Raw genomic sequence first — 18,036 nt, 5'->3', positions numbered from 1 at the left:
ATCAAGGAAAAAGACAAAAGTAAGCAAGTGGCTCTATGATCAGGGAGAAAAGCAATTTTATTGGCCCGGCCCACCGAAGAAGAGGCAGGCATGAAACGGGAAAGAGGAGAAAAAGACACTGCCAGTGAATCAAGCCCATACTCCGGAATGTTTTTGTAAAAACCTCCCATGACAGAGAAGCAAAGAGGGGATGACAAAGAAGAACTCAAAAGAGACAGGGAAAAAAGAGAAGAAAATCGATATCAAATGGGAGATGACAACTCCGAGGCTGCACATGGACGGGGTAACCCGACCCGTCTGGTTGCAATGAAATGACCCCCTCAGCACTCTAGAGGAACGGAAAAGAAGAAGATTCGGCGAAGATGCATGCAAAAAGAACTCTGAGGCAGACGGATGCTGATTCATGATTGGTAGACAAAACGGAAGAACCCTGTTGCACAGAGAGAGAGAGAAAAACACAAGTTCGAATGGAAAGGAGAAAGAGAAAAAGAGCTCAACATAATCACTTTTGCCAGTCCCCGTGGCCAAACTGGACATTGAAGTAGTAGCCAGTCAGGCTGCGATTCCCTGGAGTCATTCGGTCACTGTTGATGGCCACAAGCACAGCCGACAGCATAGGCTCCGCAATCCGGCCAGTGCCATTACTTCGGGCCAGGTGAGCCATATCCTGGACCACTCGCTCGTTGATTGACTGCTGGCTTAGGAGACAGGATTGGTAGAAGGACAAGAGAGCGTTAAACCCGTAATCAGCGTGTCGTGAGATAAGTTCATCAAGGGCTAAACGCCTAAAATCATTGTACAATTGCAAATCGAAACTGTGTGCCAAATACCGTGCCCAGGAATGGTAGGGAAGACCCACGCCAGAAGCTTTCTTCTCGGCCTTCCGTGACTGAGGTTTCCGGAATTTCTGAACCCCCTTAGCGGAAGATTTGCGAGCATTCTTAGACTGGTGGTCCGGCCTCTTCTCGGACGGCGGATGCGATTCGTTTTTCGAGGGTATGTCAGTCAAGGTAGAGATGGGACTAGAATGTCGCCGAGGCCTGTCTTGCGCATCAAAACTATAACACGTTGTCAGCCGTGAGCCACAGTCCTAAGTGACGGGAGATAAAGTTGAGCATACCCTGGCGAGTCTACCGTCGGTCCGAGGGAAGGCGAGGAAGGGCAGTCTGTGTGCAACTCTAGTCCGCGCGCTGGAATAAAAGCGTCAATAAATGAGTCGTCCAGGGTATCAAGAGGGGTTGACAAGGCAGAGTCGCAATCTTGTTGAAAGCAAGACGGATCCGAGGGGGTTCCTACATTGGCAATTTCATTGTGGGCGGAGGGTGGCCCAGATGGCATGAACTCCGGGGCCGCGGTAGACAGGGAGGTCTTGGGGCCTCGGGAGGCGGTACCATTAGGAACGAATTGACGCGGTCCTCCATAGCCGTTGGGAGCGCCGTCGGCATGGTGGTTAAATGGGACGTTCTCATCGGTCTTTCCGATTTGCTTCGCAGGTGGCGCACCTTCATGCTGGGCGGAGGGATCACGCTGGTCAACAGGAAGAATCCACTGGGCCCATCTCTCTCTCGGGCGTAACCGGTCAACACCATCGTCACCGACCTGGTGCTCAACATTTCGGAGCTGGCGGGAGACGACACGAAGAAGTTCAAAGTCCTCGGTCAGCGACTTGACCCGCTTGAAGCTGGCAATCACACCCAATGGCACAAAGCCCTGGCCATCCATATGCCGGCGAAGGAACATGTCCTTGCACATGTTGTCAACGGAGAAGTAGTACTCCAGTTGCATCGAGAGCATATTCATGAGCGAGAAGGGCTCCATGTACTGCTGCTGGTAGGGCATGGCATTCATTGCTCCAGGGTTCGCGGGTTGATAGCCGTACATGGAGTTGACATCGAAGGGGAAAACGCCGTACATGCCTGGAGTGGTCGGCAGCGACGGTGATCGCAAAGGCATCCTGTTACCCTGTTGCTGTGCGCCATTGGGAAGACCCTGTTGTGATCGCTGGCGCTCATTGAAGCCAAAGGCCTTGGGTGTAGCGAAGGAGTTGTTGGGCATGGGCGCCGCATTGGCGAACTGAGCATTCTGACCACCAAAGGCTGGATACCCGCCACGGCCACGGTTGGAGCCACGACCCCCACGCTCAGCGCGTGGGTCGCCACGTTCTCGGTTGTAGTCTAACCCAGATTCCCGGTAGAAATCGGCCGACTTGGAGCCGTTCTCGAGGCGGCGTTCATTGGCGCGAGGCGCAGCCTGAGAGTCCACAGCCAGGTGGGTGCCTCTCGCGTTGCGGTCGCCGCTTGCCTGGTTTCGCGCGAAAGGCTTGCCTTCTCGCTGGGGGCGCGACACGTTCTCGCCGCCATTTGCCTGCTTGCCGGTTGCAGCGGTTGAATCCTCTCCACTGCGGGCTCCACGACTCTTATCCGCGGGCTGAGAGGTCTTGCCTCCTGCCGGGAGAACGTCGGTGCTCGTGGATCGACGCGATTGTGCAGGAAGGGATGTTGCGCGACCAGTGGAGGGCTCGAGTCTCCCTCGCTCTCCGCCAGAAGTCTGCTTCGGCGCGGACCCTGCAGCGCCTTGTCCAGCGGCGGCCTTCTCGCCAGCGGCATGAGATCCACCACGACCGCCTTCTCGTCCACCTCGAGAAGCTTTGGGGCCTCCTCCTCTGCGGCCAGAAGCTGAGGGAAGAGGGGTATTGAAAACAGCAGTAGGCACGTATGGGACAGGAGTCCACTTCTCCTTGCCATGTGTCCGCATCACGGGGCTTTTGTTGGTCTGCTCGGACTTGTCGGTCTTTTCTTGGGCCTTCTTCTTCTCTTCGCCCAGCGCGACCTGTGGGGTGGGCCATAATGTAGCGTCTGCTACCGGAGGCATCGCAGACCCATCGTCGCGCGATTTGCCATCTGCCTTTTTCCGATCCTTGGCACCATCCGACGCACCATCCGCTTTCTTCTTCTGGTTGGGCTTGGCCAAATCTTGCTGGCTATCCTCTGCAGTAGCAGACTTCGTGGAACCAGCCTTTGCAGCAGGGACGGGCGGCGTGGCCTTGGTCTTGGCATCTTGGGCCTCCTTCCTCTGCTGCCAAATGTTCACTGTAGGAATGGGAGCAGCCTTGAGTTCTTTTGGAGGTGCGCTGCTCTCGGAATCCCCAGATTTGTCTTTGGAGCCCTCTGTTCCTCCATTCTCCGGCTTCTCTGCCTGTTTATCTGATTGAGACTGCTTGCCGGACGCAGCCTCTGAAGTGCCGTTGGTGACATTCGAGGCATCGTCCTTCTTCCGATGTGTTCCATTTGCAGAGTTGCTCGCATTTGGAGACGATGTTCTGGAGTTGGCTGCCTTAGCCTTGGCCGCAGACAGCTTGCTGGTGACTGTCGTGAATTCAGAGTCGTTGGCGACATCTGTCGTCTCCTTCTCGATATCTCGTGGTACTGAAGGTTCCGAAGTCGTGGACGAAGCGTCCGTAGTGAAAGGAGTATTGCTCTGGTCCTCGGATTTAGAGTCGACCTTGTCCGACTCCGCGACTGTCGCCTTGGTCGGTGCCGGAGCAAGGCCCTTGGCGGCTTGGGCGTACGAAAATGTAGGCATCTCGGATTGAGAACTCATTGCGGGTTCCGATCGAGATGAAGTAAAAGAAAACAAGGAAAAGTGAGAGGTCAAAGAGAGTTCTGTCTAAGAACAATTATCTCCTTTGATGACCCTGGAAGATCTCAGTGTGTGCAGACTTGGGGCAAGATAGCTCCGACACTGGCGGAATGCAGAAGAAAGAATCGGCTTCCCCCTTCTTTCAAGCCCACCAAGCTGCAACTCCCCGTTTTGTGTTTTTCCAAATCACTCCCACTCTGGGGCGGTGTATGAGGATGGACAAGAGGAAAGAATCCCGGAAGGGCGTACGGCGTTGCGAGAGGATTGTACTCGACGCGGGTGTATTTGTGTAAAGAGACCGGCTAAAACGCGAGTCGCATCGATTAAAAACCGTCGGGTTCGTAGGGAGGACAAGCGGATGTCTAGAAGACTCTGGAAGCAGACCTCACGTGGCGTCAGGAAGCGATGGGAGGGTTGAAGCGGTTTCAAGCACAGAATAAATTCTTGCTTCCACTAAAGTTGAAGGGCACTGCCCTGTCCACGTCGGGAACGAAACCTCGGGATGAAAGAGTGACGGGCTCGTACAATCGACTCGCTTGTTGCAAGTCGGATGCACAGGAACTCTTCCCTTGTGTAATTCCGCGGTCGTTCGCTCAGGACAATCACAACAGCCCGGCTCTTGATCGTCGGACGGGTGGGAGGGGCAGCAGCCAAGTGTTCGAGGCAACACTCGGTGTTATTGAGTTGCAGCCGTGCTCCTGACGCGAAACTTGATCCCTTGTCGGAAATCGCCTGGGTAGATGAGCGCGACTTTCACGTGGTGCCGGAGCGAGGGTCAAAAGTTGTTTCGGACGTGAGGGTCGGGTCGCAAGGCACTCTCCACGGTCAAGGGCGGTCGAGAAGTGTCAGGCAAGGACACCGAGGCAGCGCTGACCTGGGAGGGGCGGGAGGAATGACGGAAGATCAAGCGCGATCAACTGGGCCAAAATACGCTCACGGCGAGTGGGAAAGCGGAACGCGGGCTGGGAGAGCGGGAGTTTAGCACAGGATCGGGTGGCAGGGAGGAATGAGAGCAAGAAACAACCCACAGCGCAGTGGGGATGGTGGGAAGGCCGAGAGGTGGAGGGAAGGAAAAAGAGGAAGGGAAAGAGAGGGAAGTTGGTTGGTGAAGAGAGGGAGAGAGAGAGAGACCGAGAAAGAGGGAAGAGAGAGAAAGAAAGTTCAGGACAAAATTAATATTATTGTGGTCATCCACTCACTCACCCTTGAAGAAATGCCAGCTGGGAATCCACAAACAAGGACTGGCTGAGGGCCTGAGAATTGGGCACTTTTGGTTTGCACAATCGAAAAAGAGGAAAAGAAATGAAGCGAGGTTTTTTTTTTGCTATGGAGTAACTAACGGGATGTGTGGAATCAGTGCCGGACGCCCGTGTGGGACGAGCCTACAATCGGGCCTATACAGTCCCCCGCTGGGCCATGGAATAGTCATTAATACAAGCCCCAGTAATCATAGTTAACAGGAATACACACTCGGATTGTTTGCACGACTACTAATACGATGTGCTTCTCTAGCATTCCCTGTGTGAGCCACACCCAGTCATCCTTGCGCCAATTTCCAGCCAGGCTAGACCCCGTTTGGGGCATATTCTGGAAATATCGCACGGTTACATAGGGCCGTTACTTGTCTCGCAAAGATGACCCTGTGCTTTCCCGCCAGCCTCGGTTGAAGCTCTCTCTCATCAGGCATCAATCCGTGTCGGACGACCCGGGAGGGCCAATCGCTGCTGCAGTGCAATTGAGCCTCCAATAGTTCGACATTTAGGGCTGTTGAGCTGTCAGCTGTCAGGTGTATTGTACTTGTGACTTGCCCGTAGAGGAACTAACATACCACTAATGCTCACTGGCTAGAAGACGGCGGAAATTGGTATTTGTGCGTGTCCGATTTTCTTACCTAACCAGCCCGGACTCATAGAACATGCTTGACCGACATCCTCTGCACATTCAGTCAGGTAAAGTCGATAGCTGATATCCATACCGTTGATTATTCTTCAGAGACGGCACCTCGCAACACCTGCCAACTATCCCGATTAGTATTGGCCTGAAACACTGCTGCATCGAATCTTCACAACCCACCCGCGGGGACCGTTGCGGTTTCGGAGAAACCACCCGGTGATGAAATCCTCGGGTACCTGGCAACCATGTATCGGTAATACCGCCGAAGAACACAGGGTGCCTACCATCATAATATTTGTGCGACAAGAATGTGATGGGTTTCTGAGTCCTGCACATGCATTGATTCAGCATGGGGTTTGAATATATCCGCACGTTTTTGTTGCATTCTATTCCCAGCCCACAATTAGAATTTTGGGGAGGTTCGAGGAGAATACATGCGCCTACACACAGCCAAGGTTCGGTAGTGCTGGTTAGGGCTGAGGGCAACGGAATCCATCGGAAGGGGGGGGGAGTAGTGGATGTAATTCCATTACCACGGCTTTATTACCTTGGCGATTGTGGAGGATGTCCGATGAATGCCTCAGGTGTCATACTAGATGTATAAGATGTGAAGAATAGATTGAATCAATGTGAATCAACACCGCCGTGGCTATACACAGGAGACCCATAAGACACCCAAAATACCCCGGCTCTATATTATGACATCCCATATCAATTTCCTAAAACATCCCAGTCTACCAGTGTCGAACACTGATAAGCACCTGCTCCCGGGCGTCCAGCTCACCAGGCCCGGACATGCCACTCAGGCCCAAGCGCAAGAGGATCTGCCACACAAGTTTGCGCTTCAGATTCTCGCGTACAGAGATCTTCTCCAGAGCATCATACCCATTCAAGTACTTGAGAAAGATGGGCCAGTACTTCTTCAGTAAAGTCTGAAGGTCCTTGGGCGCGAGTTCTGGGCTAATGCTCAGGAGCCCTTCCCCGGGGCCGCCGGGCCGGTCGGGGAATCTAGACACGATTTCGTCGAGCCAGCGCGACTCGAGCGGGGATGCGCGGTGCGGAGATAGGATCAGGGAGGACAGGCGGAGCGCGGTTGATCGATCTAAGAGTTTGTGGGACGTTCGGAGCTGGGCGTGCGCATCGTATCGGCCGGGCATGGGCGTGTTGTCTCCGCTGCCGTGGCTTGCGAGAGAGGAAGAGGAGGAGGAGTTGGCGTCATCATCATCGTCAGAGTCATTCTGGCCGTCCGTTGTGGAGAGCGAGTTTGCGCTGCCTTTGGCGAGGTATCGGTCCACTTCTTCTTTGCGGAGGGCACTCTCGACGGCTCGTTTGATCTCGGGGGAGACCTTGATCCAGGCAAACGTTCGCAGCTGCGTCACCCATCCGCCGCGGAGGAGCCACGCGAGAATGGCAAAGTAGGGTTCTTTGTGGTCTTTACTGGGGATGAGGGTACTGTAGGGCCGAGGGGTTCCGCTGAGCATGGCCAGCATCTTTGGTAGGGTGGGAAGTGTCGGAAAGGCCGCTTGGTAGGCGATAGTGGCGACCTCGAGTTTGCTCAGGTCGCAATTCGGGGATACGATGTATGTGTCTCGCTGATGGAGAGGAGGGATGGCACGAGCACGGCGCCAGTAGACAAGATGACTGGCAAGCATCTGAATGGTGGTGAGCGAAATCCCCGAGGACGCGGAGATTTGGGCAAATGACTTGGTGGGCTTGGAGCAACGGATGTAGTGGGCCAGTGCAGGAGCCATTGCACCGCCGGAAGTCTCGACATCCTTGATGATGGCCGCTTCGCTGTCCAAGAGGAGTAGAGCAAAGTGTTTGGCCAGGACCTGATGTGGTGCATTGTTCCCATCCGCCGCACCCGGGTCATCAATGGGTGTCACATTGTCTGCGGTGGTCAGCCATAGCCCCGGATATGCTTGATCTGTCGGGCCAGCGAGATATGACGTGGAGGTCAGAGGCGGGATTTGCAGCGAGATGGAGACATCGGGGCTCAGCGAGACAGACGCAATCTTTGACGCTGAGATACTGCTATATATGGTGTAAATAGCCCTCGCCAGCGAAGACTGAGCGATGAGATCAGAATAGAGACTGTTGACGGATGTTTCTAACAAGACCGTCAGCTCATGTAATACCAACTCCAAGGCAGAGGCTTACTTGTTTCCCGGGCTTTTCGTCTCACTTGTAAGATGTGCTGAGATTCCTTCCATACATAACCAGTGCGAGCCTGCTCCCATTTTAAAGCTTTGGTAAACTTCTTGATGATGTTTTCGTAGATTTCCTTGACGCGCATGGAGTACTCCAGTAGCGGAGGATCCATGACAAACACCACATTGAACATTGTCATGGAGTCCTTGTCCTCTGGGTCGACCGCGCCCTCTGGCGGCTTCCCGATCTTGCTCGCAGACGGGGTGCGCTTGGCCTCTGAGGATGCAGCGGGCAAGTCCGCGCCGGGGGCAGCAGTGGCTCCCAACGCAGGGGATGCAATGCCCTTCTCTGCGCCAGGGGCTCCCTCGGCATCCTCATTATGACCCAGCTCGCCTCCATCCCATTCAGCGGCGGGGGACTTCTTTTTCTTCTTCCGTTTTTGTTTCCGCCAGGTACCATCCTCGCGAACGAAGACCGGCCATCCCATCAAGGCCAGGTCATTGATTCCGACCTCGAATCGCCGCTTATGCCAGGACCGCGACGGGCTGAGAAGCTTCTCCCACACATTCCCCGGAAGCCCCAAAAGGGACTCCCAGGGCCGCGACGAGGCTCCAGGTCCATCATCTGGCCGATCTGATGCCGCCCCCGGATCCTCTTCCTGGTCGGAGCTTGCACCTGCGCGTTTCCGCATCGAAGAGCCCCGACCAGATCCTAGAGATCCGGGGCGGTGCGGTTCCACGCTTGCGGGCGGCACCGTGACGGACGCGTGGTCGTCCAGACCGAAGTTGCTCGTCCGCCGTCCGCCCAGCACGGAGCTCCCACCCAAATGGCTCTCTCTCTCCTCCTCATCCTCGTCGGAGCTGATGCTACTCTCGTCGCTCGAGCTGGAGTCGGTGCTCTTGGCTCCCTGTCTGTGGCGCGCGCGGGAGATGCGCCGGCCGCCCTTGGTGATGGTTTTCAAGCGATTCTCGCTCAGCGGGTTGGGGGGTAGTGAAAGACCAGGCGGGGTCCAGTGCGCGAGCGCACAATCAGGATGATGGCCACCAAGCACGGGTCTGGTGGCCGGGCGATGGACGACATGAGGGCATACTATCTGGTTTAGATAAAGAGGTGGAAGTGGAAAGGCTGAGTCGGGCGGAGAGATTCCCCGCATAGAGTCACTAACCCTTTATTTAGTTAAGGGGCCTCGAGTACACTGAATACCTTCAATTCGATGGATCTTAGGTTTGAAATATAATATACAGTTATGTAGAATGCCGAGAGCTTGTTGTTTACTATCGTACAAATCTCAGTCCTTTTTCCCGGACGACTCAGTCCCGTTCTTGTCAAACACCAGACCGAGGTTCTTGAAATCGTCCGGGGCCATCAAGTTCCTGCCGGTCGCGATCCAGGTCAGTGAACTGCCATTCGGCACCAAAAGGGAACGTCCACCTACTTGTCCATGCGGCAGGCAAGGTAATCCTTCGCCAATTTGCGACACGCCTCATCATTGGTGCCTTTGTTGGACTTGATGCATTTCAGGTAGCCCGCGATGATGTGCTTGCATTCTCCTGTCAATTGGGACACACTCTTAGCGCTGATTGTCTTTCGTTCAGAGGGGCCGCCTTCGGCCTGAGAGGACTCCCTTACCTTCGTGGTCAAGAGGAAAGCTACCGCGCTCGGGCCTGTTCCGGATGAGAATTAGTATGACTCGTAGATTATGCGACCGAAAAGACTCACGGAGTGGGCTTGATATTGGTCGCCCCGCCTCCGGGAGCACCGAAGCTCATCTCGAATGGAATCGGTTGCTTGGAGGTCCGTCCAGCAGCACACGCAGAAGAGAGCCGCAGAGGGTCGGAAAGAAGAGAGGCCGGCAGGCAAACAGAGCAAACGAGACAAACACGCCGTCAGCCAACCAAGATTCACCAGTCGAGCGATGATGTATTGGTGCTTGAGGGGACGGGCATTTCGGCCTGTTCATAGGATGTCGAAGTCTTAGGAAATCACCCGAAAGTAACGATGTGGCGTGTTTGCTTTATTATTAGAGTAGTGTGTCCAGTCGAGTGTATATATGTAGTCCATAACGTCCGACTCCTTCGGCCGTCCATCTTCACATCTCCTACTTTCTTTTCTACCTCCATCTTTCCAAGCCAATCTTAAGCTATGCCAATGTAAACCCTGCCTACCCATTCCATCACCCACTCTAACCAAACCGACCAGGAAACTCGACGGCAGCTGCCAATGCGGCGGCGTGACATTCACCCTCCAGTCCCAAACCCCAGTGCCCTACCAGCTCTGCGCGTGCAGCATCTGCCGCAAAGTCGGCGGATACAGCGGCAGCGTGAACCTAGGCGGACTCGCCGACAGCCTGAAGATTATCACGGGCAAAGAACTCATCAAGTACATACGGCGCCTTCTATCCCTTCCGTCCCTTCCGCCGAGACACAAGAACTAAATAGATCCAGGAAATACAACGGCATCAAAGATCGCGGCACACCAAACGAGCAGCGCTGCTCCTCCGAGCGAAGCTTCTGCTCCGACTGCAGTACCATGCTGTGGCTGTGGGATCACCACTGGCCCGAATTGATCCACCCGTTTGCCTCGGCCATTGATACCGAACTGCCCGTCCCGGAGGAGATGGTGTGTGTCATGGGCGGGTCGAAGCCGGCGTGGGTGCGGTGGCCCGAGGGGAAGAAGAGTGTACATGAACTCTACAATGACTCGGGGGATAGTCTGGAGGGGTGGCACAAGAGGCATGGACATTTTGTGGAGTAGCGGGCTGGAGACTACGACAGATCTATGGATAGCTAGTGGGAGGACAGAAATCAAAACATGAGTAGAGTTTCATTGATGCTAAAATAACCCGCGGGACCTGCTATATGTATTAGCATCAGAACATCAAACGACGTTGGTGATGTGATATGGCAAGGGTAACAATAGGATCAGTTCTCCAAGGTGAATATATTTTTTATCTTCAAGATGTAGTTCAGAAAGAACACAGCGAATATATGGGTTCATCAGGCAAGGGGGTAGAGGGGGTAGAAACAGATTGGGAGACTCACAATATCGGGAGCTGATCGTATCTACAAGGGAAATCCGGGTCCTATGGTTTGTATCACGTCGAGTTAGCAATGGCATTCGAGCACGATGCGTATTCAAGTCATGAAATCAAAACATGGCAACTAAGTCAGGCTATTGAGTCTCATTAGCATGGTCTTTTGGGGTAGAGACAAAATGGTTCACTCACCTCATTAAATCAGATTTTTGTGTAAATGTTCATTCCCAGATACAAAGTACCCAGGTCAAACAGTGTGAATAACACATTCATCATAATAGATTGGACCATGGTTGTTGGGCTGAGGGACAAGACGACGAGAGCAAGAATTACCTAACAGTTCCCTGTCAGCTACACGACCACACTTTCATCTGCGAGGCGGATAAGACACGACAAGGGGCAAAGGCTCAGGTGACGAGTTCTCAACAAGTGATCTCCCGTCCATGCACCCACAGAGTTTGTACGCTCTGTATGTTTTGGGTGTAGGATGGGAGACACAATCTGTCCGCCCGTTCGTTCAAAATATCTTCATGCAAGGCAAGAGGGCAGGAAAGGAGCAGTGATTTCAAGATTTACCTAAACCAGCAGTTTGTCAGTAATGATTCATGACAGAGTGGCCAGCGGAAGCAGTGAGAAAATGAGAGTTTTGTCAGACAAGGCTGAAACTTGATAGAATGACAGATTCCACATGGTGATTTAAGTTTGAGGAATGCCTTTACATGTCTTTGGAGTCATCATACAAAGGGGGGTGGATGTGAGAAGAACGAGAACAAAATTCTGGCATACCTTTTACTTGGGATAGAAGCAGTCATCAGGCCGAACAGCCAGCTTCGATTCTTCGAGATTCCTGGATAAACTCGAGTCAGCGAAGTTCCAAGCCATTGAGAGCGAATATCGGAAGATAAAAACAGCAGAGTAGTGGATTTGTAGAGGTTTTTCAAAAAAATTCCTTCATGGGCGTTCGGACAGTGACACCAGGGATTTTTATCCTCCAAGGTCGAGGGGATGATCTCAAAAGAGAGGGCAAGCTTACCTCTGTGGTTAGTGAGCGAAGTTACTATGACTTAGGATGAACCATTGTCACGGATGCAAGTTGAAAAAAAAAAGAAAAGAAAAGAAAGCTCCTGTGAGGAAGCGAAAGAAAAAATTGTGGGTGGAGCTCGGAATATAAACGGGCGTTACGGCAGGCGGGAGAGACTGGCCGGGCAGTTTGTCTGGGAGTCAAACAGGACCTAGGAAACTGTACTGATGCAGACGACAATTTTTGTGACAGATAAAAAGCAATGTTATAATTATAACGATGCTTTTTTGGTTCACCCCAGACCTTCGGATTCCACCTGGTTCATCTCATCATTTAAACGTCATCCGCCCTCAGGGCTACTTCAATGGCATTGGATATAAGGAACATTTGTCGTCGTCAATATGACGTCCGAACCTCAAGATATATATTTAATCAGTTTTATCGCAGAATACAAGCCCGCCACTGACAGCAATCCGAAATATTATTGTCAACATGCCCACCAAATGCAAGCTCAACACCGGGGCCGAGATTCCCTCCATCGGATTCGGCACCTGGCAAGATGAACAGGCCCAGGAAGATGCCGTGGCTGAGGCAATCAAGGCGGGCTACAGACATATAGATACTGCGCGGGTGTAAGCAGCAACAATGCAAAATGCATTGGCATTGTACTGACTATGGCAACAATAGCTACGGCACTGAAAAGGCCGTAGGCCAGGCCATCAAAAAGAGCGGCGTGCCGCGCAAAGAGATCTTTGTGACGACAAAACTCTGGAACAACAAGCACCATCCGGACGACGTGGCCGGGGCCTTGCAGCAGTCTCTAGATGATTTGGGTATGGACTACGTCGATCTGTACCTGATGCATTGGCCCGTCGCTTGGAAACGTGGCGAGGATCTATTCCCGAAACAGAATGGGAAATTCATCATGGAGAATATCGACTATATCGATGTAAGTCTGGTTTTTATTGATTTAACATCGCGCTGAACACCACGGGCAGACCTACAAGGCCATGGAGAAACTGCTGAAAACCGGCAAGACCAAGGCGATTGGCGTGTCAAACTTCTCCAAAGCCGAAATGGAGCATTTGTTGAAGAACACCTCGGTCGTACCAGCTGCCCATCAGATGGAGTGTCATCCGTGGCTGCAACAACATGATTTCGTCGCATGGCACCAGGCCAATGGGATCCATGTCACGCAGTACTCTCCATTCGGAAACCAGAATTCCATCTACAGTGGTAAAGGCGGTGCTGGCAAGCTAATCGAAGAGCCTGTGTTGACGGAGATAGGCAAGAAATACAACAAGACTGCGCCGCAGGTTGCCCTCGGTATGTGCCGTCCTCTTGACGATGCCACTTTGGCCTTTGCTAAATAATACTTCTAGCCTGGGGGGTCACGCAGGGCCACTCTGTGCTGCCCAAGTCCAAGACACCGTCACGAATCAAATCCAATCTGGAAGCGGACTTTAAGCTCAGCCCGGAGGATATGAAAAAGATCCAGGCGATCAACAAGAAGCTACGGTTCAATGATAGTAGTGCTGACTTTGGACGAGACTTTTTTACTGATTTGGAGGGCAAAAAGTGACCTATAATCGTATATGCTTCTGCTTTGTGCGCAACATGAAAAAAAGGATTTATTGCCAATTGCTTCCTTTACTACACCCAATGCTAGTTGAGGTAGATTGGGCGCCGAAGATGGCTATCTGCGATGCCTCTTTGACGCCATTTTTACCATTCGATCCCATTGGCCCTGCCTCAAGCTCTAGACGTCGTAATCCGACCCAATTCAATCAAATTGATGATAAAGACCCCTCTTATTGCTCAACTCATTCCCGTGCTATTTGATCTTTTTGTATGTCACAACCGTTGTGCCATCTGAAAGCTCTTCATGCTCTGGAGCAAGTCGATATCTTCCAAGTGTGGGAAGCACCTTCTGCCAGACGAACCAGTACAGCACTCCAAGAAGCAGAATTGCAATACCGATAACCGATGACAACCAGTAAGGAAGAGATGTATCCCCTTTCCCTCCCGGGGGTCTGATGAATGGCGCCACCAGCTGAAAGGATTGGCCAACCATGAAGAAGAATGCAACAGGCCACCAAACACGAAAGGGCCGATGGAGATTCGGAGACTTCCATCGAAGATAGAAAAGACCCACGACAACCATGAAGTTGATGACACTGGCTGGATACCCTTCCAGATCCAGGATGAAATCATAGGCATCGCCAAATGGAATCGCTACGATCACAATGAAAGATGGAATAAAATGCAACAGCAGACCAGACGACGGTGACCCGAATGGCCAGCTAGAAGCCCAGAACTTGGGAAATGGAATTACCCCTTCCTTCGCAAGTTCCTGGTTGATTCGGGCTTGGGCGAAAGTCACGGTCATTACATTTCCAAAACTGGATATGGCAACCAAGGCGCTATTTGTAATAATGCTCCATTAGAGTCGTTCATACACCGTTTCGAGATTCTTACCTTAACGCGCGCTCGGCTGCAGAGCCAAAGACCTTTCCCATGAAAAAACCAGCCACCGTAACTCCGCTGTTGGCGATCTCTTCTGGGGTTGCCGCGGCATAGTAAGCCACATTGGCGAGTAGATATAGGACTCCACAGATAGAAAGCCCGACAGGGCCGGCAATCTTTAGGGTCCGGACAGGATTACGAACTTCATTGAGGACATAGGCCGCATTTGACCATCTAAAATTGCAGACATTCCATCAGTCAACGGCGAGCTAACACAATGAGCAGCTCACTTACCCCGTATATGAGTTCAAGACCTTGAACAACGCAATCGCGTAGGGATTGCTGGATGTTGCAGATCCGGCAAAGGAATTATGGAAGCTGGCATATGGATCTGGCACACTTGACACACGACCGCTCAATACCACCCAACCAGTGACGACAATGAAAAGTAGAAGTGCGATTTTGAACACTCCGAGAACATTCATGCCCCGAACGCCCCACTTAGGCAGAAATGTATGCATCAGTGTAATGAACACAATTACTGCGATGGCAACTCCTCGCTCTTCCCACTCTGATGCCTCTCTCCCAGCTGCCACAACCACATAGGAGGCAAACACAACGCACCCAGAAGCTAGCCATCTACTCAGCCAAGTTGAATCCATGTTCGTTTATTTTTGCCCACTCACCTGTAAATCCTAGCGCAATGGCCTGGGTAGCAAAGACCACAGTAATCAATAATTTCGGTCGCCGGTAGACAGCTTCCAGGTATACCTTTTCTCCTCCGCTGCGCGGTATCATACATCCGAATTCAAGCCAGACACAAAGACCAGCACCAGCCAAGAGAAGACCCAGTACCCACAGCAGCATTGCAGCTCCTACGCTGCCGACGCTGCTAGTCACAGAAGATGGCGTCGAAAAAATACCGGTGCCAATGATTCTTCCCACGCTATTTTCATGGTGAAATAAGTATGTTGAAAGTAACAGGGATCGCTTGGAAACATACATCAGAAAGGTCGTCGAGAACACACCCAAATGCCGACCCAGTCCTCCACGAGTATACTGGTCAAAATTCAACTGCCCTGCTTTGGCGGTATAATCGCCATTTCCAACGTCAGTGTCGGAATGTTGTGAGTTGTTCCCATCGCCCAAAAGCTGGGGACTTCGGTCAACGTCCTCCGCTTCTGTCGCGAACACCATGTTTCAGGAGGGGAAGAGTAGTGGGGAATAAATCCAGCGCCAGAAAAAAATAGGGAAGGGTCGAGTGAAAGGGATGATCTTGTCTTTAAATGTTCAATTGCTGGCCAGCAAGGGCCTCCCTTTTTTGCCCTGTTGTTGCTTATCGGGGCGCTAATGGCGTGATTTCGCCCTGCAACACGCCTATAAATCCCTCCATCGCCATGCAACTAAAAAATTGTAGCTGATGACGATATTTGTCCTGTTAAAGGCGTTGACGAGGCCCCTCCTATTGGAGTTTAGCATCACTCATCCTTCGCAGCCACTTGGATACTGCGATAAGCCCGGAAACCCCATCCTCATTTTGACAAACGGATGATTGTGATCGAACCTATATTTTAAACCCTGACATTTCGTGACCTCAAAATTGAAATAATTGGCTGCGGTCCGTACTAGTGTATACCAGAATTCTCGCTTCCCACAGCTGGTTTTTACTGTAAAGCCTTAGGTTGTAATTCAATTATTGACAGGCTTTAGAGCGGTCACTATAATCGTTTCTATGCACATTTTGCGCCCAGCCATCCTATTCTCACATACAGAAAGTTGGCTAGATAACTCGTCGAGATACAAATGGCAATCATATCCAATAGAATTGACCGTAATACCATCTAGTCCCAGAGAAAACCGATCAGCTTTCTCCATAGAGGATGCTTTTTCTCAACCTCCACGTCAGCGGCTGCACGCTCCAGTGCCTCTTCCAGTGGTATCTCGGACAATTTGACAATTCTGGTACGTTTATATACCTTCCACGCTACGTACGCGGCGAGAACAAGGGGAATATCTCTGAGACAAATCACGGTCAGGAACATACTCGGTTTCTGATATGCCCGAACCAAACTTACAAGTACGATGATACGAAGTCGCTGGCCGACCAGTTGCCTTTGGTGAAAACGGGAAACCCAGCGGTCAAGAGAATGATAACGCACATGACGAGTGCTGCCGGCGTCGAATATTCTGTTTCCAATTGTTGTCAGTGTATGCTAGATGGACAATGGCAATTTACATACCAGTAAATCTGCTATGCCACGGAAGTAGTGTCAAAGACAGTCCTTGCTTCTTCATCGCTCGCATGAGCCTCCAGTGATTTAGCAGAACCGTGATCCAAGATATCAGCACACCACACGCGGTTAGGTCGACCAGCCACCAAAAAACTGTCAAGGCACCATCTGATAGAGTCATAAATGAGAGGAACATAAACGCTGAGAAGAAGAGGACGCAGACGTATGGTGCACCCCAACGAGTGGTCCTGAGGAAGATAGCAGGCGCTTGCTTTTTCAATGCTAGGCCGTAGAGAACTCGTGTACCGGCAAGTAAGGCCTGATTTGAGGATGACCAAGCTGATGTAATAACAATAGCGTTGACAAGTGATGGTACACCGCGTAGCCCTGCTGCACTCGCCGCAATGACGAACGGGCTCTGTGCTGCTGTTCCCGATTCATCATCCAGTCGACGGTCATCACTGCGAACGAGCATGCCAACAATGAGTACGGCAAGAACGTAGAATGTTGCGACTCTGACGAATACCCTCTTGCAAGCATTCGGTACGGCAACTCTAGGGTTTCGAGTCTCAGCTGCAGCCATGGCAATGCTTTCGACACCAGCGAAGCTGAAGACTGCATTGCTCATCACCGCCCAATAAGCCAGGAAGCGACCCCAGCCCCCGCTCGCGATATATTCGACGAATGGTCCAGGATTATTCCAGTATCGGAATCCAATTCGAGGAGTGCCAGGGACTCCACCCAAGTCAATGACCAAACCGAGAAGGATGAGGAAAATGATGAAGACGATCTTGAGTAGGGCAAACCAGAATTCAACTTCACCATAAATTCCGATAAATGAAAGACCGACAATGACAGTCAACACGATGAATATCATTATCCAAAGCGAGGAGTTGATGTCGGTCCAATACTGAAAAAGGACGCATATCGCAGTGATTTCTGTCGGGATGGAAAGGCAGTTGCCGTAAACCAAGTTGTAACTGGCAGGTAGAGTCAGTGAGACCTTGGGGGTCAGTCCTAGAACAACGCAACTCACCCAATGGCAAACCCTAGGGCTGGATCGACGAGTACCTCGGCGTGTCGCACAAAACTGCCAGTAACGGGTAGTAAGGCGGTCACCTCGCCCAATGCAAATTGCACTGCGCAGACAATAAGGCCAACGGTTGAGTAACCGAGTAATGCCCCGAGTGGTCCAGCAGTCTGGATTGAACCTCCTAGACCTAGGAAGAGTCCCGTACCCTGTGCGCGCTGTGAGTCGAACGACCACGAGCGAGGGTAAAGTATTCCGTCCTTACGATAGCTCCTGCGATGGCAATAAGACCGATGTGTCGTTGATGCAGACCTCTTCGGAGATCTTGGTCTTCCCTGACTGTCACGAAGTCGCTTTCGTCGAGGCTCGGCGGGTCCAGTTGAGTATTGGGCCCCGCGAATGCTGCGGGGAATGCATCGCTCTGTACGTGTTTTGAATCCATTCCGGAAGGGTTTGCCCTGGCGAAAGAAGATTGTTGGCCGATGGCAAGCCCCTTGAAAGTAGCGAGGTTGATTCGTGACCGTGGTCGGTCGGCCTCCATGTGTATATTTTGGTGTTCGGAGAATTGCGT

At 52.0% G+C, this 18,036-nt stretch overlaps 7 protein-coding genes across 7 annotated transcripts; 2 read left to right on the top strand and 5 right to left on the bottom strand.

Moving 5' to 3' along the window:
* Positions 1-502: 502 nt before the first annotated feature.
* On the bottom strand, positions 503-3,582 carry N7510_007594 (La domain family; the record flags this gene model as incomplete). Its single annotated transcript, XM_056979519.1, has 2 exons — positions 503-1,022; positions 1,121-3,582. The coding sequence occupies 2 exons, from the start codon at positions 3,580-3,582 to the stop codon at positions 503-505; spliced, it is 2,982 nt and encodes a 993-aa protein (XP_056832562.1).
* Positions 3,583-6,266: 2,684 nt separating this feature from the next.
* Positions 6,267-8,836, bottom strand: N7510_007593 (nitrogen permease regulator 3 family protein; the record flags this gene model as incomplete). The annotated part of the gene is made up of 2 exons (XM_056979518.1): positions 6,267-7,642; positions 7,693-8,836. The coding sequence occupies 2 exons, from the start codon at positions 8,834-8,836 to the stop codon at positions 6,267-6,269; spliced, it is 2,520 nt and encodes an 839-aa protein (XP_056832561.1).
* Positions 8,837-9,114: 278 nt separating this feature from the next.
* Positions 9,115-9,452, bottom strand: N7510_007592 (coiled-coil-helix-coiled-coil-helix domain-containing protein; the record flags this gene model as incomplete). Its single annotated transcript, XM_056979517.1, has 2 exons — positions 9,115-9,340; positions 9,403-9,452. 2 exons carry the CDS (start codon positions 9,450-9,452, stop codon positions 9,115-9,117), a joined length of 276 nt encoding a protein of 91 aa, XP_056832560.1.
* Positions 9,453-9,825: 373 nt separating this feature from the next.
* N7510_007591 (GFA family protein) lies at positions 9,826-10,437 on the top strand (the record flags this gene model as incomplete). The annotated part of the gene is made up of 3 exons (XM_056979516.1): positions 9,826-9,833; positions 9,883-10,062; positions 10,128-10,437. The coding sequence occupies 3 exons, from the start codon at positions 9,826-9,828 to the stop codon at positions 10,435-10,437; spliced, it is 498 nt and encodes a 165-aa protein (XP_056832559.1).
* Positions 10,438-12,230: 1,793 nt separating this feature from the next.
* N7510_007590 (aldo/keto reductase) lies at positions 12,231-13,320 on the top strand (the record flags this gene model as incomplete). The annotated part of the gene is made up of 4 exons (XM_056979515.1): positions 12,231-12,370; positions 12,426-12,687; positions 12,737-13,064; positions 13,121-13,320. 4 exons carry the CDS (start codon positions 12,231-12,233, stop codon positions 13,318-13,320), a joined length of 930 nt encoding a protein of 309 aa, XP_056832558.1.
* Positions 13,321-13,572: 252 nt separating this feature from the next.
* Positions 13,573-15,401, bottom strand: N7510_007589 (uncharacterized protein; the record flags this gene model as incomplete). Its single annotated transcript, XM_056979514.1, has 5 exons — positions 13,573-14,161; positions 14,217-14,438; positions 14,499-14,835; positions 14,891-15,150; positions 15,208-15,401. 5 exons carry the CDS (start codon positions 15,399-15,401, stop codon positions 13,573-13,575), a joined length of 1,602 nt encoding a protein of 533 aa, XP_056832557.1.
* A 644-nt stretch (positions 15,402-16,045) lies between these two features.
* Positions 16,046-17,907, bottom strand: N7510_007588 (uncharacterized protein; the record flags this gene model as incomplete). Its single annotated transcript, XM_056979513.1, is given in 6 exon segments — positions 16,046-16,220; positions 16,280-16,391; positions 16,445-17,345; positions 17,358-17,415; positions 17,472-17,674; positions 17,731-17,907. The coding sequence occupies 6 exon segments, from the start codon at positions 17,905-17,907 to the stop codon at positions 16,046-16,048; spliced, it is 1,626 nt and encodes a 541-aa protein (XP_056832556.1).
* Positions 17,908-18,036: the final 129 nt, after the last annotated feature.

Source organism: Penicillium lagena, assembly GCF_028827675.1.
Source record: "Penicillium lagena strain IBT 129212 chromosome Unknown utg000005l_segment0_segment0, whole genome shotgun sequence".
NCBI lineage: Eukaryota > Fungi > Ascomycota > Eurotiomycetes > Eurotiales > Aspergillaceae > Penicillium > Penicillium lagena.
This window is presented reverse-complemented; position numbering and strand designations above follow the sequence as displayed.